Below are 26,392 nucleotides of genomic sequence, written 5' to 3' on the forward strand. Positions count from 1 at the left end.
TACCAGGGAATTAAAAACTGCTTTTTGCTGCCAATTATTTTTAGGATGTTTCATACAAGAGGAACCTGAAATTGTAGAAGTTTTGTGGAGCCATCCCTGTAGCAGGGAATAAAAAGTTGCTTTTTGCTACCAGTTACCTTTAGGATTTTTCATCTAAGAGCAATCTAAAATTGTAGAAGTTTTGTGGAGGCATCCCCTTAGCAGAGAATAAAAAGTTGCTTTTTGCTACCAATTATTTTTAGGATTTTTCATCTAAGAGGAACCCGAAATTGCTGAGGTTTTCTGGAGCCATCCCTGCACCAGGGATTAAACCCTGCTTTTTGCTGCCATCATTTCAGGGAATGGAAAATGAAAGCAGCACTGACTGGAGATGCCGCAGCTGCTCAATTCCCCAGGGAAGGATTTTTGGCACAGAGACCTGAGCTGTGGGATCTCAGCGCCTCAGCCCTGATGTGCAGAGTCACCGAGACCACCCCTGGGGGGCTCGGAGCTCCTGGAGCGTTGCCAGAAGTGTCTGGTGGCTGCACTTTGATCCTGCACGGGAAACGACACCTGTGTGAGGATGGGAGGATCTCACGGGGGTAAATGGTGAAGGGATGGGTTAATTATAGTGAGAAACACAGGGTTTGCAATCTCGGTACAGGGGGGTCTGGAGAAACAAGATGGAGGAATTGGGGCGTGTCCTGTCCTTCTTCTTCTTCTTCTTCTTCTCGGCCTCCATCTTCTGTGGTGGTGGTGGCACTTTGGGATTGGTTCTTACTGAAAGTGCACTGGTCAATAAGGGTGAAAGGCACTGGGGAGAATAGGTAAATATCTCACACGTAGTTTTGGGTATAAAGATCAGTGACCGCCCCGAGGGCTCTCAGTGTGCTCATGGCCGGCGTGCTGTGCTCTGTCGGGCCGAGAGAAAATATTGTAAATAAAAATTAATAAACACTGAAGACCGAAAAACCTGAAGACTCTTCTCGTCCTTTGGAGCGCGGGCTGTCCCAAGGCCATCCCGAGCCTTTCCAGGCCATCAAAAACAGCCGGGAACGGGACACTGAGGCAGGAATTCCCTTTGCTGCCAGCCCTGCCCGTGAAGGGCTGAACTCACCCAAACCCCTCTGGGGCGGCTTTGTCACCTCGTCCCTGCGAGTGATGCACGGGGCTCAGGTCACTCCGACCGCAGGGCGGGATTGCACGTGAGGTAAGAAATCAGAAATGGGAACTGAGGTAAAAAATCAGGTAAAAAATCAGAAGTGGGAACTGAGGTAAAAAATCAGGTAAAAAATCAGAAGTGGGAACTGAGGTAAAAAAATCAGAAGTGGGAACTGAGGTGAAAAATCAGAAATGGGAACTGAGGTAAAAAATCAGGTAAAAAATCAGAAGTGGGAACTGAGGTAAAAAATCAGAAGTGGGAACTGAGGTTAAAAAATCAGAAGTGGGAACTGAGGTAAAAAATCAGAAGTGGGAACTGAGGTAAAAAAATCAGAAATGGGAACTGAGGTAAAAAATCAGAAGTGGGAACTGAGGTAAAAAATCAGAAATGGGAACTGAGGTAAAAAATCAGGTAAAAAATCAGAAGTGGGAACTGAGGTAAAAAATCAGGTAAAAAAACAGAAGTGGGAACTGAGGTAAGAAATCAGAAGTGGGAACTGAGGTAAAAAATCAGAAGTGGGAACTGAGGTAAAAAAATCAGAAATGGGAACTGAGGTAAAAAATCAGAAGTGGGAACTGAAATTTCCCTGCAGCTGAATGCCAGAGGGGTGCACAAGGTCATTTTGGAGCTTCTCTTAATTATTAACCTGCTGGGAAGGGACCTCAGTGCATTTCTGGGTCATCTCAGAGCACTGAAATCATCCTGGGTGCTCTCCTGTTTGCTTTTGCTGCAGATTAAATCATGAGAGAGCTGGGGCATTTGTAAATAAAGATAAGTATTTTAAAATTATATTTTTAATACTATTTAAATTTATTTATTTTTTCTTATTTTAAATATGTAAAAATAATATTTAATAATATTTTAATTTATTTATTTTATTATTTTAAATATTTTAATTTTAAATATATTAAATATTATTATTATTAATTATTTTAATATTTTTATTTAAAATAGATTATTTTTTATTTTCTAAAATATTTATAAGTAACCAGTAAATAAAAATAAAATTTAAAAATAAAATAAAAATTAAAAATAAATAAATTAAATTAAATAAAAATAATTAAATTCAATTTTAAATAAAATTATTTTAGGATATCTTGTGCCTTAAATTATCTGTGTTTTGGTGCCATGTGTTTGGAATTGGAGGTGTGGAAATGAATCTAAAAGCTGAATTTTCCTTTGTCACTCTGGGGTTTCAATTTCAACTCATTCCCTATGTGACAGGATTTTGTCTCCTGGTGTAAATTTAATTAATGATTCTCTTGTGAGTTTGCAAGTGGAGATCTTCCAAAAAACCCTTCATTCTAATTGGTTTATTCATTTAATCTTAATTTTTCCAGACTTCTAATGAGTGACTCTCCTTTGTGTGCCAGTACCTGGCTGAGGGAGGAGCTGCACAAACTTCAGGGCTTCTGAAAACTCCCTGACCTCATCTCACACCCCCAGAGGTGCAGGAAAGGTCCAAACTCTGAAATTCTGAATTTGCTTCCTCTCATGGCAGTTTTGGTTGGAGTTAAGGAACATTAAAATAAAAAAAAAAATTAAGCATAGTGAGGGCAAATATTTAATCCTTGAGGTATTCAGAGGTGCTGGTAGCAGGGCAAGTGCTGAGAAACTCAGAGCATGAAAACATTTTGGGAAGGTGGCACAAAATGCAAGTTTTAATGTGGTATTAAATTAAATTGTGGGGTTTAATCAAGGCTGACCTTTTTTTCTGGCTGGTAAAAGATTAGAGGTGAAAATCTGATAAGAAGAGAATGGCAGAAGCCCAGAAAATATCACAAATGTTGGGTAGAACCCCAGAAAATATCACAAAGGCTGGGCAGAACGTGTGGGCTGTGCTGGGAATGGTGAGGCCGGCTGGGCATTCAGCATCCCCACACTGCTCTCGACAATCCATTCCACATTTTGTGCATTCCAGCCTGTTCTGGAGTTCAGGAAACTTTCTCCATGGATGAGGGACAGAGTCAGCGCTGCCCTGGGGGTCAGGGCACCCCAGAGCAGGCACAGAAATATTCCCTGTGTGCCCTGGGTTTGCACATCATCTCTATGGCAGTTGTCCTCTGCTCATTGGGCATTTTCCTTATCTCTTCCACAACCACTCCTCCCTCAGGAGGGGACATTGCTGATAACAGCTATTGAATGTCCCTGCATGGCTGATAAGAACTGCAGCATCCCATTGGGAGATGTGAGCCCAGAGGGAGGTATTGAAGTGAAGGGAGGCGACCATCCTATTGATGAACATCGAACTCCGATTTATTGATCGATCAGCCACTTTAAATAACAGTGTTAATTAACTTCATGCATATTGCAAAATCCAAGCTCACGCTAGGTGAACAGAGAAAACTCTAACCACTCCTTTTGTTTTACAATACCTGTGGTTTGTTTATTGAAAACAGGAAGCATTCTCACTGTGATATGAAAAGTTCTCAAAACCTCCATCTGTTCCCAGAGTAGCTAAAGAGCCCAAGGACAGAATGTTTTGCCTGTTACGGGAAGACTGTCTGAGAATCTTATTGTTTATAAAGTGGTGCTTGAGAGAGTCTGATTGTTTATAGAATCAAGCCTGGGAATTGCTTTACAACCACCTTTTACTTTTCCCTCAACTGTATGCCTTCATGGCCTTTTTCTTTAAGCCATGCTTGAACCAGACTCTCCACAGGGAGGAGCCAAGCATTCCTGCCCGGATATAATCTGGAGATTCTGGAACACCAGCACGGCTTTCTGCTCGGGATTCCCAGAGGAAAAGCAGCTGCCTCTGCTTCCCCTGGATCTTCAGAGGAAGATGCACCTTTCTGCAGGATCCCTCTCGGGTTCTGAGTTGCTGGAATGGCTCCCAATGTATTAAAGTCTCTTTTTTCCCAGCCCCACGACCAAAGAAGAAGTTGAGATTCCTGAGTTCTGCTTTTCAGGGTTGTCGCAGACATTTTTTCATAGAAATCCTCTCTTTGGGACTTGTTCATCTTCTGGGAAGCTGAGGCCCCAGAAAGAGAATGTAAAATGTAAACAATTGTTATCAGCTGCTGTGGATGCAATGGGATGCACCTGTGATTGGTTCATGTTCCATGTGTACAATTAAGGGCCAATCACAGGGCAAGCTCTCTGGAACACAGGGACAGAGAACTCTCTTGTTTTTAGATTCTTTTCTATTCCATTCTTAGCTTAGTAGCCTCTGCAACCTCTCTCCTTATTCTATTTAGTATAGTTATAATGTATTATATATCATATATCAATAAATCCAGCCTTCTGATCAAGAAACAAGATTCTCATCCTTCTCTCACCCCAGTGACCTCATCCGGTCGCTGTAATACCCACTGGATCTTCAGAGGAAGATGCACCTTTCTGCAGGATCCCTCTCGGGTTCTGAGTTGCTGGAATGGCTCCCAATGTATTAAAGTCTCTTTTTTCCCAGCCCCACGACCAAAGAAGAAGTCGAGATTCCTGAGTTCTGCTTTTCAGGGTTGTTTATTTTTCCTTATCTATTCCATTCTTTCTCTGACCTGCTGAAATCTGTCTGGCAGGTCGGGTTGAGGCACCCTCACTGCCCTCAGAGTGGTGTGAACTTTTTATACTAAAAACTACATATACTTTATTTACAATAATTTTCCAATACCCATCACCTATGTTAGACTCTATCCCAAACCAATCCAGAAGTGTCACCATCACAGCAGAAGATGGAGGACAAGAAGAAGAAGAACGAGAAGGACAGGACACGCCCAGATTCCTCCATCTTGCCTCCTGAACCCTGTCCTGGGGTGACGTTATGATGCTTGTATCCCCATTTATCTGTTCTGTGCCTTTAAGACCGACTCTGAAGAATGGAAGTTTTGTTTGGGTTTAGAACCCCCATTCTGTTTGGGTTTAGAACCCCCATTCTAAATCCCCAAAATTCTAAATTTTCACCCTATTACAAATTCACTGTCATTCTACTCAAACCCCTGTGGCTTGTAACTCCTCACACAAAGTTGGGGATTGTTTCCATGGGCTAAAATGGAAGGCACAGGTGGTTTTGACTCCATGCCAGGGTCTCTGAGCCCCCTGCCAGGGTCCAGAGTCACCCAGGGCAGCCAGAGGAATGTCCTGGGTTCTGACATCTCCCTGCTCCAGCAGAGCCACCCCTGACACTGCAGGAGGGCTGAGCCACAATTCCAATGGGACTGCCGCCAACACCCTGACCCGCAGGGTGTCAGGCTGGGTTCTGACTCTGGCAGTGTTGTTTTGGTTTACTGCATTGTTTATTTGATCCTTTTATTGTCTTCCCTGTGGTATTTTCTGGGTGCCCTGTCAGAGGAGGAAATGATGAATCTGACTCCAAGTTCTCAGAAGGTGAATTTATTATTATATTGTATTGTATTGTATTATATTATATTATATTATATTATATTATATTATATTATATTACATTGTATTGTATTGTATTATATTATATTATATTACATTGTATTATATTACATTGTATTATATTACATTACATTACATTACATTGTATTGTATTATGTTGTATTATATTATGCTGTATTATATTGTATTACATTGTGTTATATTGTATTATATTATATTATATTATATTATATTACATTGTATTGTATTGTATTACATTACATTACATTGTATTGTATTATGTTGTATTATATTGTATTACATTGTATTACATTGTGTTATATTGTGTTATATTGTGTTATGTTATGTGATATTATATTGTATTATATTATATTATATTGTATTGTATTATGTTGTATTATATTGTATTACATTGTATTACATTGTGTTATATTGTGTTATGTGATGTGATATTGTATTGTATTATATTATATTATATTGTATTATATTATATTATATTATATTATATTATATTATATTATATTATATTATATAATTATACTAAAAACCACAGAAAGGATGCAGACAGAATGCTAAAAAGATAATAATGAAAACTCCTGACTCTCTCCAGAGCCCTGACACAGCTGGACCGTGATTGGTCATTAGTTAAAAACAATTCCCATGAAACCAATGAAACCACCACCTGTTGGATATACAATGGTTAAACCACATTCCAAAGCAGCAAACACAGGAGAAGCAAATCAGACAATTTTATTGTTCTCATTTTTCTCTGAGGCTTCTCAGCTTCCCAGGAGAAGAAATCCAGGCCAAGGGATTTTTCAGGAAATACAACAGTGACACTTGCCCAGTACAGAACTGTTATTCCTGCTCCCATATCTTTGCCTGAGAGCCCCTAAATTTAAAATTTATAACAATTTGGAGGGAAGGGATTTGCATTTCCCATTTCGGGGTTGGCTCCTGCCTTCCTCAGCAGACCTGGCTTTCCAAACCAAGCCAGGTTCCAAGGTAGGACAGGCTCACACCTTGGAGGCTGCTCCAGGGACACCAATCCCAGGGAAATGGGGTTTTTGTTCTTAGCAAACCCCATGGGGTGGAACATATTTATCCAATTTATCTTTCTGGTGCTGTTTGCTGAATGTGAATTTACAGAATTCTCAGGATTGTTGCAGAATTAAGATTTTGCTCTTTATTAAACAAACTCTGTAAATGAACTTTTTGCGCGTCCTGGCAGAACTCCTCCCCATCCTGTCCTAAAAAAAAGTCTGAATTCACATTAAACTTTCTTCCCAGAGAGGTTAAAATAATTTTATTTACTGAGCACAGATTATTTAGTGTGAATTGGGCACCTGCAGTCTAAATCCACTCCCTGCCATGTTTAAATACCTTGTGATATCTGTGAGGTTATAAAGAAATTAATAATGCCCTATTACAAATAAAAAATGTGTGCACAGTCTCAATCCCTTTGAACATTTCTGTACCAAAATCAGTACAATTAATACAACCAAGAACACAGTGAATAATATTAAAAATTCAAAATATTTGTTAAATAACAAATATTGTTAAATGACAAATATTTTCCTGAGGAAAAATGGCAAACTTCTTAAGTGACCCGCAATGTAATTAAATATCTTGCTAAATTACGTCCTGACCTCCGCGTATTTAATTTCAGCAGCTCGGTTTTGTTCAGTCCTGATTGAGCTGGGGAGTTGAAAGGGAAGTTTGTGCTGGAGAATTGATCTCTGTGACCTTGCAATCAGATCTGGGTGGGAGGAAAATGGATTTATTCCTCTGCCAGCGTGGATATTGGTGCAGGATTAGAGCCTGAACTGCTGGATGTAACACCCCAGAAGGTGCAGGGTTATTCTCAATTAAATCTCTTGGTAAAGCCCTGAAAGACCGAATTTAATACAAAATTATTGAAAATACAACTTTGGTGATGAAGCTGCAACGTGATCAAATATAATTACTTGTAGAAAAAATGGGAACATTGTGTTATAGGCCTAATCAAGCAAAGCGCACAACTTTAATTGGCATTTTTGTGGAAATCATTAACAGGTTTCTTTTTGCAGTAATTTTAATGTAAGGTGCTTAATTTTGATATTTGGTGGAGAACACAGAATCAGAAAAGTTTTCCAAGAGCTCAGGGAATTTATTCAGATCTCTGACGTTACCTGGGAATAACTTTGACACATTCAACCTCTACAGAGAGATGAGCCCTGTGCTAATCACTTTGTGTTAATTACAAGAGGTTTTTACCTTTGTGAGAAATGGGTTTTATGCAGTTTTCCCATGAAGGCAATTGTGCACTTACAATTAACAAATTATTACCAAAATAAATTGGTATATTTGGCGAACCCGGACACCTCTACAGCATTTATAGTTGTGAATAATATCTGATATTAAACAAAATAAACCACAGACACTGCGAGCAGGCAGAGCTCCTCCCAGAGAAACCCTTGGGAAAGCTTTTCAGGAGCAGAAGGAGAAGGAACCAAAACACAGCAAAGCCTCAAAATGTTCCTGAGAAGCCAAGAAGAGGAGCTCAGCTACTCCGAGGTTACTCCGTGGAGCTGGGAGCTTTGAGGCTGAAATTACTCCCTGTTTTTTCCAGGGTTTCCTTCCACCCTCCGAAAGAGCAGCTGACTGACACGGTTGCTTTATTTTAGTTTAGAAAACCTAATTTTAGTAAATTCCCTGGTGCGTGCAAGGCCTCGGTTTAATAATAAAAATAATGACAGCAACAGAATGCGTTGCCAATCGAAAGTTCTGAACTTTTGAGTCAAAGCTGGTCATAAAATCCTGAACTTTTTACTAAAAGCGTGTCATAAAATTGTGAACTTCTTAGTAAAGCTTGTCTAAAAATTCTGAGCTTTTTGGTCAAAGCTTGTGATAAAAATCTGAACTTTTTGGACAAAGCTTGTGATAAAAATCTGAACTTTTTGGACAAAGCTTGTGATAAAATTGTGAGCTTTTTAGTAAAAGCTTGTCTAAAATTCTGAACTTTTTAGTCAAAGCTTGTAAAAAAATCCTGAACTTTTTACTAAAAGTTTGTCATAAAATTGTGAACTTCTTAGTAAAGCTTGTCTAAAAATTCTGAGCTTTTTGGTCAAAGCTTGTGATAAAATTCCGAACTTTTTAGTAAAAGCTTGCCACAAAATTCTGAACTTTTTAGTTAAAGCTTGTAATAAAATTCTGAACTTTTTAATTAAAGTTGTCTAAAATTCAGAACTTTTTGGTCAAAGCTTGCCAAAAATTTCTGAGCTTTTTGGTCAGAGCTTGTGATAAATTCTGAACTTTTTAGTTAAAGCTTGTGATAAAATTCTGAACTTTTTGGACAAGGCTTGTGATAAAATTTTGAAATTTTTACTAAAAGCTTGTCATAAAAATTGGAACTTTTTAGTCAAAGCTTGTAATAAAATTCTGAAATTTTTAGTAAAAGTTTGTGATAAAATTCTGAAATTTTTAGTAAAGGTTTGTGATAAAATTCTGAACTTCTTGGTCAAAGCTCGTCTAAAATTCTGAACTTTTTAGTCAAAGTTTGTGATAAAATTTTCAACTTTTTGGTCAAAGTTTGTGATAAAAATCTGAACTTTTTGGAGAAAGCTTGTGATAAAATTTTGAAATTTTTAGTAAAAGCTTGTCTAAAATTCTGAACTTTTAAATTAAAGCTTGTGATAAAAATCTGAACTGTTGAGTCAAAGCTTGTGATAAAATTTTGAACTTTTTACTAAAAGCTTGTCCTAAAAATCTGAACTTTTTAGTCAAAGCTTGTAATAAAATTCTGAAATTTTTAGTAAAAGTTTGTGATAAAATTCTGAAATTTATAGTATAGGTTTGTGATAAAATTCTGAACTTCTTGGTCAAAGCTCGTCTAAAATTCTGAACTGTTTAGTTAAAGCTTGTAATAAAATTCTGGATTTTTTAGTTAAAGCTTGTAATAAAATCCTGAGCTTTTTGATCAAAGCTTGTCATAAAATTCTGAACCTTTTAGTCAAAGTTTGTGATAAAATTTTGAACTTTTTGGTCAAAGCTTGCCAAAAAATTCTGAGCTTTTTGGTCAAAGCTTGTGATAAATTCTGAACTTTTTGGACAAAGCTTGTAATAAAATTTTGAAATTTTTGGTCAAAGCTTGTCATAAAATTCTGAGCTTTTTAGTAAAAGCTTGTGATAAAATTCTGAACTTTTTACTCAAAGCTTGTCATAAAATTCTGAGCATTTGATCAAAACTTTTCTAAAATTCTGAACTTTTTAGTCAAAGCTTGCCAAAAAATTCTGAACATCTTGGTCAAAGCTTGTGATAAAATTTGGAACTTTTTACTAAAAGCTTGTCCTAAAAATCGGAACTTTTTAGTCAAAGCTTGTAATAAAATTCTGAAATTTTTAGTAGAAGTTTGTGATAAAATTCTGAACTTGTTGATCAAAGCTTGTCTAAATCTCTGTACTTTTTAGTCAAAGTTTGTAATACAATTCTGAGCTTTTTAGTCAAAGCTTGTAATAAAATTCTGATATTTTAGTTAAACCTTGTAATAAAATTCTGAGCTTTTTGGTCAAAGCTTGTCACAAAATTCTGAGCTTTTTAATTAAAGCTTGTGATAAAAATCGGAACTTCTTAGTCAAACTTTGCGATAAAATTCTGAACTTTTTGGTCAAAGCTTGTGATAAAATTTTGAACTTTTACTTAAAGCTTGTGATAAAATTCTGAACTTTTTGGTCAAAGCTTATGATAAAATTTTGAACTTTTACTTAAAGCCTGTGATAAAATTCTGAACTTTTTGGTCAAAGCTAGCCATGATTCAGTCCCAGTTACAATATTACAGAAACCAGAAAACCTCCAGCAGCTTCACAGCTCGAAATGAATTCTGTGCCAACACGGGCAGGAGCTTGTGTTGACTCAGGGACTGGTTTGGCCTCTTCTGCTTTGCATTCCCTGCCTTGGTGAGCCTTTGATTCAGTTTTCGCATTTCCTCATGAACTCTTCCAGGGCAGGGGAACCTCAGAAAATTGTGAAAAAAAAGCCAATTTTATGATTGGCTTTTGGCAAATATTCAAATGAATATTATAGGTGTTATGTTAGAAAGTGATGCTGTATTGAATATCTTAAGTAGTGTGTTAAACAGAGCTTTAGGTTATATAAAAATGTTAAAATAGAAACTCTGCTGTGTAAGATACGTTTTGTAAAAGAGAGGAATGAGGTACTCCCACCGAGACAGCAGCCACAGGACACCTAAATCCTTCAGAGAAAGAGAATTTATTGCTCCATTATCAGAAGAAATGAAATTCTCCCCACCTCCTCAGCCCTGCAGAGCTGTCAGGATTCAGAGGCAGAAGCTGACACTGCCCAGCCAGAATCCTGTGTGTGAATGGAATTTATGCACCATGTGTGAGGTGTATGAACATGCAACAGTTTATCGTTTTTAAGGGTTAATTCTCTGCTAACATGGGTCCTTCCTTTTTGGGGTTATTTTTCCCTGAAAAAGGTACCCAGACTGTCTATAACTCTTTGTTTCTGTTGTCTCGTATTGTCCTCATCCTAATTGTCCAAATCTTTATTACTCTCATTATATCACTATTTTTATTACCGTTTTATGACTATTAAACTTTTAACATCCTAACCCCAAGTGCTTGGTGTTTTTCCCAGCAATCAGGAACTGCTCCCTATGGAGTGAGTGCCCTCCATGGCACCGCAGGGTTGGCAGCACAGCCCCTCCTGCCTGTGCCAAGGGTTGCCAGAGCCCTGAGCAGCCTGGGGGCTCAGCAGAGCCCTGAGCTCCCAGGACAGTGAATCCCAGATCCCTGAGCTCCCCAGGACAGTGAATCCCAGAGCCCTGAGCTCCCCAGGACAGTGAATCCCAGATCCCTGAGCTCCCCAGGACAGTGAATCCCAGAGCCCTGAGCTCCCAGGACAGTGAATCCCAGATCCCTGAGCTCCCAGGACAGTGAATCCCAGAGCCCTGAGCTCCCCAGGACAGTGAATCCCAGATCCCTGAGCTCCCCAGGACAGTGAATCCCAGAGCCCTGAGCTCCCCAGGACAGTGAATCCCAGAGCCCTGAGCTCCCAGGACAGTGAATCCCAGAGCCCTGAGCTCCCCAGGACAGTGAATCCCAGAGCCCTGAGCTCCCGGCACAGTGAATCCCAGATCCCTGAGCTCCCAGGACAGTGAATCCCAGAGCCCTGAGCTCCCAGGACAGTGAATCCCAGATCCCTGAGATCCCCAGGACAGTGAATCCCAGATCCCTGAGCTCCCAGGACAGTGAATCCCAGAGCCCTGAGCTCCCCAGGACAGTGAACCCCAGAGCCCTGAGCTCCCTCAGGACAGTGAACCCCAGAGCCCTGAGCCCCCAGGACAGTGAATCCCAGAGCCCTGAGCTCCCAGGACAGTGAATCCCAGAGCCCTGAGCTCCCAGGACAGTGAATCCCAGAACTCAGAGCTCCCCAGGACAGTGAATCCCAGATCCCTGAGCTCCCCAGGACAGTGAACCCCAGAGCCCTGAGCTCCCCAGGACAGTGAATCCCAGAGCCCTGAGCTCCCAGGACAGTGAATCCCAGAGCCCTGAGCTCCCCAGGACAGTGAATCCCAGATCCCTGAGCTCCCAGGACAGTGAACCCCAGAGCTCAGAGCAGTTTGTGGGCTCAGCAGTGCCCTGAGCTCCCAGGACAGTGAATCCCAGAGCCCTGAGCTCCCAGGACAGTGAATCCCAGAGCCCTGAGCTCCCAGGACAGTGAATCCCAGAGCCCTGAGCTCCCCAGGACAGTGAACCCCAGAGCCCTGAGCTGCCCAGGACAGTGAATCCCAGAGCCCTGAGCTCCCTCAGGATGGTGAATCCCAGAGCCCTGAGATCCCCAGGACAGTGAATCCCAGATCCCTGAGCTCCCCAGGACAGTGAATCCCAGAGCCCTGAGCTCCCAGGACAGTGAATCCCAGATCCCTGAGCTCCCAGGACAGTGAATCCCAGAGCCCTGAGCTCCCCAGGACAGTGAATCCCAGAGCCCTGAGCTCCCCAGGACAGTGAATCCCAGAGCCCTGAGATCCCAGGACAGTGAATCCCAGAACTCAGAGCAGTTTGGGGGCTCAGCAGTGCCCTGAGCTCCTGGGACAGTGAACCCCAGAGCCCCGAGCTCCCCAGGACAGTGAACCCCAGAACTCAGAGCTCCCCAGGACAGTGAATCCCAGAGCCCTGAGCTCCCAGGACAGTGAATCCCAGAGCCCTGAGATCCCCAGGACAGTGAATCCCAGAGCCCTGAGCTCCCAGGACAGTGAACCCCAGATCCCTGAGATCCCCAGGACAGTGAACCCCAGAGCCCTGAGCTCCCCAGGACAGTGAATCCCAGAGCCCTGAGCTCCCAGGACAGTGAATCCCAGAGCCCTGAGCTCCCTCAGGAAGGTGAATCCCAGAGCCCTGAGCTCCCCAGGACAGTGAACCCCAGATCCCTGAGATCCCCAGGACAGTGAATCCCAGAGCCCTGAGCTCCCCAGGACAGTGAATCCCAGAGCCCTGAGCTCCCAGGACAGTGAATCCCAGAGCCCTGAGCTCCCGGGACAGTGAATCCCAGATCCCTGAGATCCCCAGGACAGTGAACCCCAGATCCCTGAGCTCCCAGGACAGTGAACCCCAGAGCCCTGAGCTCCCAGGACAGTGAATCCCAGAGCCCTGAGCTCCCAGGACAGTGAATCCCAGAGCCCTGAGCTCCCCAGGACAGTGAATCCCAGAGCCCTGAGCTCCCAGGACAGTGAATCCCAGAGCCCTGAGCTCCCAGGACAGTGAATCCCAGAGCCCTGAGCTCCCCAGGACAGTGAATCCCAGAGCCCTGAGATCCCAGGACAGTGAATCCCAGAACTCAGAGCTCCCCAGGACAGTGAACCCCAGAGCCCTGAGCTCCCCAGGGCAGTGAATCCCAGAGCCCTGAGCTCCCCAGGACAGTGAATCCCAGAGCCCTGAGCTCCCCAGGACAGTGAACCCCAGAGCCCTGAGCTCCCCAGGACAGTGAATCCCAGATCCCTGAGATCCCCAGGGCAGTGAATCCCAGAGCCCTGAGCTCCCCAGGACAGTGAATCCCAGAGCCCTGAGCTCCCCAGGACAGTGAACCCCAGAGCCCTGAGCTCCCCAGGACAGTGAATCCCAGATCCCTGAGATCCCCAGGACAGTGAACCCCAGAGCCCTGAGCTCCCCAGGACAGTGAATCCCAGATCCCTGAGCTCCCAGGACAGTGAACCCCAGAGCCCTGAGCTCCCCAGGACAGTGAATCCCAGAGCCCTGAGCTCCCAGGACAGTGAATCCCAGATCCCTGAGCTCCCTCAGGAAGGTGAATCCCAGATCCCTGAGCTCCCCAGGACAGTGAATCCCAGAGCCCTGAGCTCCCAGGACAGTGAATCCCAGAGCCCTGAGCTCCCCAGGACAGTGAATCCCAGAACTCAGAGCTCCCAGGACAGTGAATCCCAGAGCCCTGAGCTCCCCAGGACAGTGAATCCCAGAGCCCTGAGCTCCCAGGACAGTGAACCCCAGAGCCCTGAGCTCCCCAGGACAGTGAATCCCAGAGCCCTGAGCTCCCCAGGACAGTGAATCCCAGAGCCCTGAGATCCCAGGACAGTGAATCCCAGAACTCAGAGCAGTTTGGGGGCTCAGCAGTGCCCTGAGCTCCTGGGACAGTGAACCCCAGAGCCCCGAGCTCCCCAGGACAGTGAACCCCAGAACTCAGAGCTCCCCAGGACAGTGAATCCCAGAGCCCTGAGCTCCCAGGACAGTGAATCCCAGAGCCCTGAGATCCCCAGGACAGTGAATCCCAGAGCCCTGAGCTCCCAGGACAGTGAATCCCAGAGCCCTGAGCTCCCAGGACAGTGAATCCCAGAGCCCTGAGCTCCCAGGACAGTGAACCCCAGATCCCTGAGATCCCCAGGACAGTGAACCCCAGAGCCCTGAGCTCCCCAGGACAGTGAATCCCAGAGCCCTGAGCTCCCAGGACAGTGAATCCCAGAGCCCTGAGATCCCAGGACAGTGAATCCCAGAGCCCTGAGCTCCCTCAGGAAGGTGAATCCCAGAGCCCTGAGCTCCCCAGGACAGTGAACCCCAGAGCCCTGAGCTCCCAGGACAGTGAATCCCAGAGCCCTGAGCTCCCAGGACAGTGAATCCCAGAGCCCTGAGCTCCCAGGACAGTGAACCCCAGAGCCCTGAGCTCCCCAGGACAGTGAATCCCAGATCCCTGAGCTCCCTCAGGACAGTGAATCCCAGATCCCTGAGCTCCCAGGACAGTGAATCCCAGAGCCCTGAGCTCCCCAGGACAGTGAATCCCAGAGCCCTGAGCTCCCAGGACAGTGAATCCCAGATCCTTGAGATCCCCAGGACAGTGAATCCCAGAGCCCTGAGCTCCCCAGGACAGTGAATCCCAGAGCCCTGAGCTCCCCAGGACAGTGAATCCCAGAGCCCTGAGCTCCCCAGGACAGTGAATCCCAGAGCCCTGAGCTCCCAGGACAGTGAATCCCAGAGCTCAGAGCAGTTTGTGGGCTCAGCAGTGCCCTGAGCTCCCAGGACAGTGAATCCCAGAGCCCTGAGCTCCCAGGACAGTGAATCCCAGAGCCCTGAGCTCCCAGGACAGTGAATCCCAGAACTCAGAGCTCCCCAGGACAGTGAATCCCAGATCCCTGAGCTCCCAGGACAGTGAACCCCAGAGCTCAGAGCAGTTTGGGGGCTCAGCAGTGCCCTGAGCTCCCCGGGACAGTGAATCCCAGAACTCAGAGCTCCCAGGACAGTGAATCCCAGAGCCCTGAGCTCCCCGGACAGTGAACCCCAGAGCCCTGAGCTCCCAGGACAGTGAATCCCAGAGCCCTGAGCTCCCAGGACAGTGAATCCCAGAGCCCTGAGCTCCCCAGGACAGTGAACCCCAGAGCCCTGAGCTGCCCAGGACAGTGAATCCCAGAGCCCTGAGCTGCCCAGGACAGTGAATCCCAGAGCCCTGAGCTCCCCAGGACAGTGAATCCCAGATCCCTGAGATCCCCAGGACAGTGAATCCCAGAGCCCTGAGCTCCCCAGGACAGTGAATCCCAGAGCCCTGAGCTCCCAGGACAGTGAACCCCAGAGCCCTGAGCTCCCCAGGACAGTGAATCCCAGATCCTTGAGCTCCCTCAGGATGGTGAATCCCAGAGCCCTGAGCTCCCAGGACAGTGAATCCCAGAGCCCTGAGCTCCCAGGACAGTGAATCCCAGAGCCCTGAGCTCCCTCAGGATGGTGAATCCCAGAGCCCTGAGCTCCCAGGACAGTGAATCCCAGAGCCCTGAGCTCCCAGGACAGTGAATCCCAGAACTCAGAGATCCCCAGGACAGTGAATCCCAGAACTCAGAGATCCCCAGGACAGTGAATCCCAGAGCCCTGAGATCCCCAGGACAGTGAATCCCAGAACTCAGAGCTCCCCAGGACAGTGAATCCCAGAGCCCTGAGCTCCCCAGGACAGTGAATCCCAGATCCTTGAGCTCCCAGGACAGTGAATCCCAGAGCCCTGAGCTCCCAGGACAGTGAATCCCAGAGCCCTGAGCTCCCCAGGACAGTGAACCCCAGAGCCCTGAGATCCCAGGACAGTGAATCCCAGATCCTTGAGATCCCCAGGACAGTGAATCCCAGATCCCTGAGATCCCAGGACAGTGAACCCCAGAGCTCAGAGCAGTTTGGGGGCTCAGCAGTGCCCTGAGCTCCTGGGACAGTGAACCCCAGAGCCCTGAGCTCCCAGGACAGTGAATCCCAGAGCCCTGAGCTCCCAGGACAGTGAACCCCAGAGCCCTGAGCTCCCAGGACAGTGAACCCCAGAGCCCTGAGCAGTTTGTGGGCTCAGCAGTGCCCTGAGCTCCCCAGGACAGTGAATCCCAGAGCCCTGAGCTCCCAGGACAGTGAATCCCAGAACTCAGAGCTCCCAGGACAGTGAACCCCAGAGCCCTGAGCTCCCCAGGACAGTGAATCCCAGAGCCCTGAGCAGTTTGTGGGCTCAGCAGTGCCCTGAGCTCCCTTAGGACAGTGAACCCCAGAGCCCCGAGCTCCTCTGGGCATTGTTGGCTCCCTCTGGGTGTGCCCAGGCAAGCACCCGCACAGGGTGAGGTCACACAATGAGCAGGGTGAGCTGTCAGGGGAGGAGCTCTGGGGATTTGTTCCTCTCTGTGCCGGGCAGGAATGGCAGCAGCACCAGCCTGGTGTGAAAAATGGGTATTTTATGATTGGCTTTTTGCAAATATTCAAATGAATATTATATGTGTTGTGTTAGAAAGTGATGCTGTATTGATTTTCTTAGGTAGTGTGTTAAATAGAGTTTTAGGTTATAACAAAAGGGTAAAATAGAAACGATGCCATGGAAGATACTTTTTTTAAAAGAGAGGAATGAGGTACTCCCACTGAGACAGCAGCCACAGGACACCTAAAACTTTCTGGGAAAAAGAATTTATTGCTCCATTATCAGAACACACTGACTTCTTCCCACCTTGCTCAGCTGTCAGGATTCAGAGGAAGAAGCTGACACTGCCCAGCCAGAATCCTGTGTTTGAATGGAATTTATGCATCATGGATGAGCTGTATGAATGTGTAACAGGCTGTTGTTTTTAAGGGTTAACCCTCTGTTAACTTGGGTCATTTTTTGGGCTATCTTGCTCAGAGAAAGGTACCTGGACTGTCCTTGACTCTTTGTTGTTATTTTCCTATATAGTTCTAATCCCAATTGTCCAAATCTTTATTAGTCTAATTATATTACTATTTCTATAACTATTTTATTACTATTAAACTTTTAACATTCTGCAAACAAGTGATTGGTGCTCTTCACAGCAATCAGAAAGTGCTCCTTGTGGAGCAATAAATTCTCTTTTTGTGACAGATTTCAGAGATTTCATTATCAGAACAAACCGATTTCTTCCCACCTTGCTCAGCCGTCAGGATTCAGAGGAAGAAGCTGACACTGCCCAGCCAGAATCCTGGGTTTGAATGGGATTTATGCACCATGTGTGAGGCGTATGAACATGCAACAGGTTTTTGTTTTTAAGGGTTAATCCTCTGTTAACATGGAGATTTCTTTCTCTCTCTGCAGGGCAGGATGTGGCAGCAGCACAAGGTTGGTGCTTCTGAAGCTTGAGATGAAGAATTGTTTAAAATATTTGGCCTCACCACTGGAAGTGTGATCTGTTTGTGCCATGAGCTGTGGAAATATTGTGTCCCATCCCTGGAGGAGCTCAGGGCCACAATCACAGAACCCTCAGGGATGGAAGAGCCCCCCAGGATCACCCAGTGCCACCACCCCAATCCCTGTCCCCAAGGCCACATCCAGACTGCTCTGGGACAATTCAGGGACTCCAAACCTCCCTGGGCAGCTCAGCCCAAGGCCTGACCACTCTGCCAGGGAAATTTTCTGTGCCAGTCTCCAACCTGAGCCTGCCCTGGTGCCATCTGAGGCCATTTCCTCTCCTCCTTTCCCTGCCCCTCCTGGCAGGAGCTGTGCAGAGCAATGAGGTCCCCCCTGAGCCTCCTTTGCTCCAGGCTGAGCCCCCCCAGCCCCCTCAGCTGCTCCCCACAGTTTGTGTTTTCCAGACCATTCCCAGCTCCGTTCTCCTCCCCTGGACAAAGGCAAAAGGGTTTTTTTGTTTGAGAACAAAACAATTTTTCAAGGCAAGGTGTTAATTTAATGTCCCTCAGTGATCCGAGCAAGCTCTTTGCATCTGAAGAGAGCCATGAAAAGGAAAACCTCAAACAGGGCCTGGAGGGGCTGAAGTGTGTCCAGGGCAGGGAACAGAGCTGGAAGGGGCTGCAGAATCCCTGAGGAGCTGGAAGGGGCTGCAGAATCCCTGAGGAGCTGGGAAGGGGCTGCAGAATCCCTGAGGAACTGGGAAGGGGCTGCAGAATCCCTGAGGAGCTGGGAAGGGGCTGCAGAATCCCTGAGGAACTGGGAAGGGGCTGCAGAATCCCTGAGGGAGCTGGGAAGGGGCTGGAGAATCCCTGAGGAGCTGGAAGGGGCTGCAGAATCCCTGAGGGAGCTGGGAAGGGGCTGGAGAATCCCTGAGGAGCTGGAAGGGGCTGCAGAATCCCTGAGGAGCTGGGCAGGGGCTGGAGAATCCCTGAGGAGCTGGGAAGGGGCTGGAGAATCCCTGAGGAGCTGGGAAGGGAATCCTCAGGGATGGAAGAGCCCTCCAGGATCACCCAGTGCCATCACCCCAATCCTGTCCCCAAGGCCACATCCAGACTGCTCTGGGACAATTCAGGGACTCCAAACCTCCCTGGGCAGCTCAGCCCAAGGCCTGACCACTCTGCCAGGGAAAAAACATCTCCTGAATGTGAAAAACGCCAATCACTTGTTTTTTAAAGTTTTAAAGTTTAATAATAATAACATGGTTATAAAAATAGCAATATAATTAGAGTAATAATAATTTGAATAATTGGGGTTAGGACAATATGAGAGAATAAGAACAAAGAGTTATAGACAGTCTGGGTACCTCTTTCTGGGCAAAATAACCCCAAAAAGGACCCATGTTAGCAGAGAATTAACCCTTAAAAACAATAAACTGTTGCATATTCATACACCTCACACATGGTGCATAAATTCCATTCACACACAGGATTCTGGCTGGGCAGTGTCAGCTTCTTCCTTCATTTCTCCTGATAGTGGAGCAATAAATTCTCTTTCTGTGGAGGATTCAGGTGTCCTGTGGCTGCTATCTCGCTGTGAGTTCTCTCTATAGAAAAAAAAAAAAAAAAATCTTATATACCATAATTTCTATTTTAACATTATGTTATAACCTAAAACTCTATCTAACACACTGCTTAAAATTAACACAGCATCACTTTCCAATACAACACATTTTATATTCATTTTAATATTTGCAAAAAGCCCATCATAAAATAGGCATTTTTCACACTGAGCATCCCCTGGCACAAGTTAAAACCATTTCCTCTCCTCCTTTCACTTGAAATGTGAGAGCAGAGCCAATTTGTTCCTTGTTTATCTCCTGCTAGAGATACACTTAGGGATGCAATTGTTATTTTAAAATACCCATCGCACTGAATTTCCAAGTGCAGGGCAAGACCTTGAGTTCACAATAACAACAATAAAAAGGTTGTGGCTTCCTGCCCAACTTGTTCAGGAAACAAGAGTCACATATCTGTCAGTGCAGGTGTTGGCTTCTTTCTTGTGGCCTTGCATTTCGCATCTTTTTTTAATCTTCTTTTTTCCCTCACACACCAAGTGTCTGCTGGGATCAGACTGATCCCCACCTTCCTTTCCCACAGCTGGGTTGTGATTCCTTTCCTTAGAAAACACAGAAAATATTGATAACTTTAGTGCATAAATATACTGGAGGAGTTAAGGAGATTTTGCTGCCTGTTGTGCATTCTGGAGGAGCAGTTTGTGTTTGCAGCACACAGATCCTGCAGCTTGATTCCCTGCCAGGCTGCTCCTCACTCTGAGGTCATTTGGTGAATCCGATGAATTGGATTTATTTATATATGTTATATAAATAAATAGATTTATATTTATTTATATTATTATATAAATACATTTCTGGCTGGAATGAAATGCATCCATTTGTGGCTTTGGTGGCTGCAGGAATGGGAACTGGGGACAGATGGCTTCTCCTGGTCCTGTGTGGGACACAAAAGGGAATTCTGTGCCTTTAGGGCACCTTCAATTGGGAATAAGGTCAGGTAGCAGTGTCAAGTAAACTCTGAGGAAGATGAGATCCTTTTGTGAAAAATGTGTGTTTTATGATTGGCTTTTCACAAGTATTCAAATGAATATTATATGTGTTGTGTCAGAAAGTTGTGCTGTATTGGTTTTCTTGAGTAGTGTGTTAAATATAGTTTAGGTTATAACAAAATGTTAAAATAGAAACTATGCTATGGAAGATACTTTTTTTCTAAAGAAAGGACTTACTTGCAATGAGATAGCAGCCACAGGACGCCTGAATCTTTCACAGAAAGAGAATTTATTGCTCCATTATCAGCAGAAATGAACTTCTTCCTGCCTCACTCAGCCCTGCAGAGCTGTCAGGATTCAGAGGCAGAAGCTGACACTGCCCAGCCAGAATCCTGTGTGTGAATGGAATTTATGCACCATGTGTGAGGTGTATGAATATGCAACAGGCTGTTGTTTTTAAGGGTTAATCCTCTGCCAATGTGGGTCCTTTTTGGCGTTATTTTTGCCCAGAAAGAGGTACCTGGACTGTCTGTAACTCTTTGTTTCTCTTGTCTCATATTGTCCTAATCCAAATTGTCCAATTTTTTTTACTCTAGTTATATTGCTATTTTTATAACAATTTTATTAGTATTAAAAATCTAAAATTTAAACAAAACATGTGATTGGCGTTTTTCACACTTTCCTGTTGTCCATCAGGACAGTTTGAGCTTTGGAGAAGCAGAAGATTTATCCTGGGCTCCATCGCTACTGGTGGGAGCAGCGGGTGAGGGGGGAATTCTGTCCCTGTGTCCCCTCAGGCGATTCCCCACCTGCAGAGCTGCCCCAGCGCAGGGAGGAGCTGGAGCTGCTGCAGAGAGCCCAGAGGAGGCTCCAGGATGGGCAGAGGGATGGAGCAGCTCTGCTGGCAGGAAAGGCTGGCACAGCTGGCATTGCTCACCTGCACAGGAGAAGCTTTGGGCTGAGCTCAGGGCGGCCTTGCAGGGCCTGGAGGAGCCCCAGGAAAGCTGGAGAGAGACAATGGCCAGGGGATGCAGGGACAGCACACAGGGAATGGCTCCACACTGAAAAATTACAGGTTTAGATCAGATATTAGGAACAATTTCCTCCCTGGGAGGGTGGGCAGGGCTGGGATGGAATTCCCAGAGCAGCTGGGGCTGCCCCTGGATCCCTGGCAGTGCCCAAGGCCAGGTTGGACACTGGGGCTTGGAGCAGCCTGGGACAGTGGGAGGTGTCTCTGCCATGGCAGGGGGTGGCATTGGATGAGCTTTAAGTTCCTTTTTACCACAACCATTCTGCCATTCCCAGAGAAACCGAATCGTGGCGCCCGCGACGAAAAGACCTCGCCTGCTCCTCCTCCTCTTCCTCCTCCAGAGCACGCCTACAACTAACTCGTTACAAAGACACCCCGAGCCGCTCTGAGCGATTTTGAGCGCTCTTTATTCCTTTTCACACCTCGTTCCACCGCAGAACTCCGCGTTCCCCTCAGCGTGAGGCGCAGGCGCCCTCACGGCCGAGCGCTGAGGGGAGGAGGAGGGGAGAGACGCGGCGCTGCCAAGGGGGCGGGGCGCTGCCAAAGGGGCGGGGCGCCGCGCGCGCCAGCCCCCTCCGGCCAATCAGCGCCGCGACCGCCACCCGCCCTCCCTGACGCACGGCGCTGCCATTGGCCGGGGCGGGCGGCGGGGGGCGTGGCCGCGCGCCCGCCATGCTGATCACGCTGTGCTACCTGTACCTGTGGGCGCGCTGGGGGCCGCGCTCGGCCGCGCTCGTCCGCAGCACCGTGCGGAGGCTGCACCGCTCCCGCTGCTCCTTCACCTTCTGCGCCCGCCAGCCGCACCCCGACGAGCGCGTGTGCCTCCGCGTCGGCGGCAAGGTGTTCTGCACCGGCGAGGCGCAGGTAGAGCCGCGGGGATGCGCGGGGAGGCGCGGCGGTTGCCGCGGCGGTTGCCGCGGTAACGGGGATGCGCATCCCGGCCCCCGGGGATGGGGTTAAGGTTTGGTTCTGAGGGTTGGTGGCGGACAGGGGTTTGGGATTGGGGAAAAACAACGCGCGGAGGGAATTCCCAGGTGGTGTCAGAGCCGGGGGGAGGAGGAGGGCACAGCTCGGTGGTCGCTGTGGTGGGAAATGTTAGTTCGGGTGTGGGTCCCTCTCCTCGCTGCTTGCCGGAGCTTGCTGGAGGACGAAATGGGCTGAGAGATGCTCTGTGTGCTACAAATATGCATTTGTGTATGTATACATGTATATATATGTATGTGTATGTATATATATATAGGAAAGAGGAAATATATATATATAGGAAATGTATATATATCTAGGAATAGGAAATGGGCTGAGAGATGCTCTGTGTGCTACAAATATGCATTTGTGGATGTATACATGTATATATATGTGTATGTATAGATATATAGGAAAGAGGAAATATATATATATAGGAAATGTATATATATATAGGAATAGGAAATGGGCTGAGAGATGCTCTGTGTGCTACAAATATGCATTTGTGGATGTATACATGTATATATATGTGTATGTATAGATATATAGGAAAGAGGAAATATATATATATAGGAAATGTATATATATATAGGAATAGGAAATGGGCTGAGAGATGCTCTGTGTGCTACAAATATGCATTTGTGGATGTATACATGTATATATATGTATGTGTATGTATATATATATATATAGGAAAGAGGAAATATTTTTTACATATATATAGGAATAGGAAATGGGCTGAGAGATGCTCTGTGTGCTCCAAATACGTATTTGTATGTATACATATGCATATGTATGTTTGTATTAATATATATTTATATAGGAAATATATATATATAGGAATGTGTGTGTATATATATAGGAAATATCTAGGAATAGGAAATGGGCTGAGGGATGCTCTGTGTGCTCCAAATACGTTTTGCATGTGTATACATATGTGTAACTATATATAGGAAATAGGAGATATATATACATGGGAATATATGTTTAGGAAATGTGCGTATATATAGGAATAGGAAATGGGCTGAGGGGTGCTCTGTGTGCTCCAAATGTGTATTTGTATGTGTGTATATACATTTGTATGTATATGTATAGGAAATAGGAAATATATAGGAAATGTGTATATATATAGGAAATAGGAGAGAGATAGATATATAGGAATGTATATATGTAAAGGAAATGTATATATCTAGGAATAGGAAATGGGCTGAGAGATGCTCTGTGTGCTATGAATGTGTATTTGTATGTATATATATATAAATATATGTATATATGTATGTGTGTGTATTTAGTGCAGCTTTGCAAGGGCAGCCGTGGTTCTAGGAAAGCTTGGCTGGGACAGCTCGTAATAATTCCACAAAATCACAGAATGGTTTGTGTTGGAAGGGACCTTGGGGACGATCCTGTTCCAGCCCCTGCCGTGGGCTCCGTGCCCCGTCCAAGCTGACCTTGGGCCCTTCCAGCAGCCCCAGCTGCTCTGGGCACCCTCCCCTCCCTCCCAGCGAAGATTTCCCTCCTAATTTCCCATCCGAACCTGCTCACTTCCAGTTTTAAGGACATTCCTCCTCGTCCTGGCCCTGGGAAAAGCCTCTTTTCCCTTTTAGCAACATGCTTGGAGAACGTGGAAGGCTTTAGTCTAAAAATATGTGCTGTGTTTGTGCCCTCAGGATTCGTGTGAGGGCTTTAAAACTCTGCTGGATCTGCCTGGAATGAGAACGGCAGAGAGAGAGAGGGCTGGCTGCTTCCCCCCATGCAAAATGTGGTTCTAAGTGAGGAGAATGAGGTGAAACATGAAAATCAGAAAGGAGCAGGGCTGGGGGCGGCTGTGGCAGCCCAGGAGGGTGGAAAATCCCTGAGCTGAACCAGCTCCTCTTGGCACTGCTGGGAGCAAAACTGAAAGCGAGCCTGCTTGAGTCTCAGCGTTAGGAGTGGAGCTGGCACTGCCCCCAGCCAGTCTGAATTATTTAAAAGAAATGGTGATTTCTCTGAATGTGGCACTAAATGCCAGGATTGGTCTGGGTGAGGCTTTTCTTGGTGTGTGCTTTTTGCTGTGTTGGTGTGTGAGTGCTTGGGGGTTGTTTCAGTTGTTGCAGGGGTTTATGGAGCGTGTCAGCGCCCCAGTGCTCCTCAGGAAGCAGGGAAGCTTTTTGTAAGTTCAGAGGGTAAAAAGAACATTTGCATTTGAGGGAAAACAAGATTAGAAATGCTGATGGAGCTGGCTCCATGTAAAACAAGTTTTTTTGGCTATTTAATGAAGAGATTATTTCGCACTCAAGAGCGAGTGTGGCAGTCTCAGAATCTTTCCCAGCCAGCTGAAATACCTAATTCACATTCCAATAAAATCAAAACCAAAACAAAGCTGTGCTTAGAGGAGTTCTGCCTGACTTGCCCTGGGTTATTGTTCTGCGAGGAGCATTTCAGCTGATTTCTGCTCTTTGCTCCACTCCTGCTCATTTCTGTAACAGCTTCTCCTCAGCCCTTGCCCTGCCAGCACATTTTTTTCTGTCTGCAGTGCTGTTCATGCAGCCTGATTTTATAATCTGCTCAGTTTATTGGGAGCTGGGAAACCCTCTGGGGAGCTGCAGCCTGCCCTGAAGTTTGGCACAGACTCAGGGCTGTTATTCAATATATTTTTGTCTCTTTAAAATGTGTGGTGACAGCGTTTGAGGATCCTTTGGGCAGGTCCTGTTGTGCTGCTCTGGCTCTGCATCACTGGCGAGCTCTTTGCATCATCTCTGAAGAGATAAAAGGTTAATTCTGATTTTTTTTTTGGCTTCTGAGCAGCCAGCAAAGCCCCTTTGCTCTCTCAGTAGCTTGGATGGTGAGCAGTAGCTTGCTTAAGACACTGCAAGTCATAAATCATAACCTGCAAAGGGATTTTTTTTTGGTGTGACCTTTAGCCAGGTGGGATGTTTGAGGTACTTTAAACTTCCTGAGCTCAGTTCCCTTTCCTGTGGGAGAAATCAGTGAAATCGGAGTTTGTTTGTGCAGCTTCTGTGCTCAGCAGGGCGGCTGGGTCAGTGAGCTGCCCCCTCAGTGTTCTGTGTTTTCATTTGGGCTGTGCAGGGATGAAATCCCACATTTAGTGCTGGAACCCAGAGCCGCAGGGGAATTCTTTCCTGGAATTATTGCAGGTGTGTGCTCGTGGCATGGCAGAAGGGAAATGTGGGAAATTGTGGAGGTAAGAGGATTTTTAGGAAGGTGTGAAAGCACCATGTGTGTTAGAAGCTCACACAAACAAGACAAGACTATAAAATATTTTCTTTGAGCTTTATTTGATAACATCACTCTCATTACATAAAAACAATTAAAAGATAACAACAACTCACTTCTTGCTAACAACCAATTTCTTTGTTACAGAACATTTAAAGAACTTTTTAACCATTAACTTATTACCAAATCTTACAGATAATTATTCTAGCTAATCACTAAAACCACACCTGCTTCAAACAATACTTACTTATATACTTCCTATTAACATATAACTTTCTAACTTCCTATGTAATTATATAACTTCCTATAACGTCCTATTCCTATTCCCATATAACTTCCTATTTAATAATACAAAATTATTAAACTTAAAACTTTCTCCTATCCTACTAAACATATTTTTCTACAGTCTTAAAACCTGTCTTAGCCAAACCTAGAGCTCAAACTGAGTTGAGTTGTCTCAATTGTTTCATGTTTTGAGTTCTCTCATTGTTTCATGTCCTTGCTTACTGTACTATTGTAACTTTCCTACTTTCAGATTTTACAACTAACTCTAAGTTCTCTACTCTTTCTGTTTCTAAAGTCTGCTTTCATAACTTTCTAAAAATCTTTTACCTTTACTATTTCCCCCAGCAAAATAGTTGTTGCTAATGTTTGCCATTTTTTAAATATGGCAGACAAATGAAGTTCAGTGCAAAATCAATATAAAAATTAAAAATGGATGTAATATTTTGCTGGGAAGCCATGAGGTGTCTCAAATGTGTTTTTTGATCTGCTCATTCCAGGTTTTGAGCTTTATTTGTTCCTTGCTGAGGGCAAGAGAGGGAATCTTTTGTAATTTAATGAAGAAACTTTTGTGCAATGAGCTGCTGAGGGGTGGATAGAACAACTTATGGAAAAATTGATTCTGAGTGAATTATTAATTTTTATTTTATGAGTTTCATAGTGAATGAGGAATTTTGATGCAGGGGCATGAGAATTCAGAATTCAGTGTGGATGGGAGAGGAGGAGAGGGGAATGAGGGATGCTGCCAGTGGCAATGTCCCTCAGTGTCACAGCTCAG

General features: G+C 45.3%; 2 protein-coding genes across 2 annotated transcripts in view; both read left to right on the forward strand.

Moving 5' to 3' along the window:
- Nucleotides 1-21,514, forward strand: part of PIGP (phosphatidylinositol glycan anchor biosynthesis class P) — a 36,501-nt gene extending 14,987 nt beyond the window's left edge. Inside the window, exons 5-6 of the mRNA XM_054290052.1 lie at nucleotides 20,823-20,889; nucleotides 21,432-21,514. Coding sequence (XP_054146027.1) covers nucleotides 20,823-20,889; nucleotides 21,432-21,514 — 150 coding nt within the window. The remainder of the gene's footprint in view (nucleotides 1-20,822; nucleotides 20,890-21,431) is intronic.
- Nucleotides 21,515-21,828: 314 nt separating this feature from the next.
- Nucleotides 21,829-26,392, forward strand: part of LOC128946144 (biotin--protein ligase-like) — a 66,979-nt gene continuing 62,415 nt past the window's right edge. The window contains exon 1 of the mRNA XM_054290061.1: nucleotides 21,829-22,020. Coding sequence (XP_054146036.1) covers nucleotides 21,829-22,020 — 192 coding nt within the window. The remainder of the gene's footprint in view (nucleotides 22,021-26,392) is intronic.

The sequence above is a fragment of the Melozone crissalis genome, unplaced genomic scaffold (assembly GCF_028551555.1).
Source record: "Melozone crissalis strain CALT ecotype California unplaced genomic scaffold, PUWL_Pcris_2 ptg000075l_1, whole genome shotgun sequence".
NCBI lineage: Eukaryota > Metazoa > Chordata > Aves > Passeriformes > Passerellidae > Melozone > Melozone crissalis.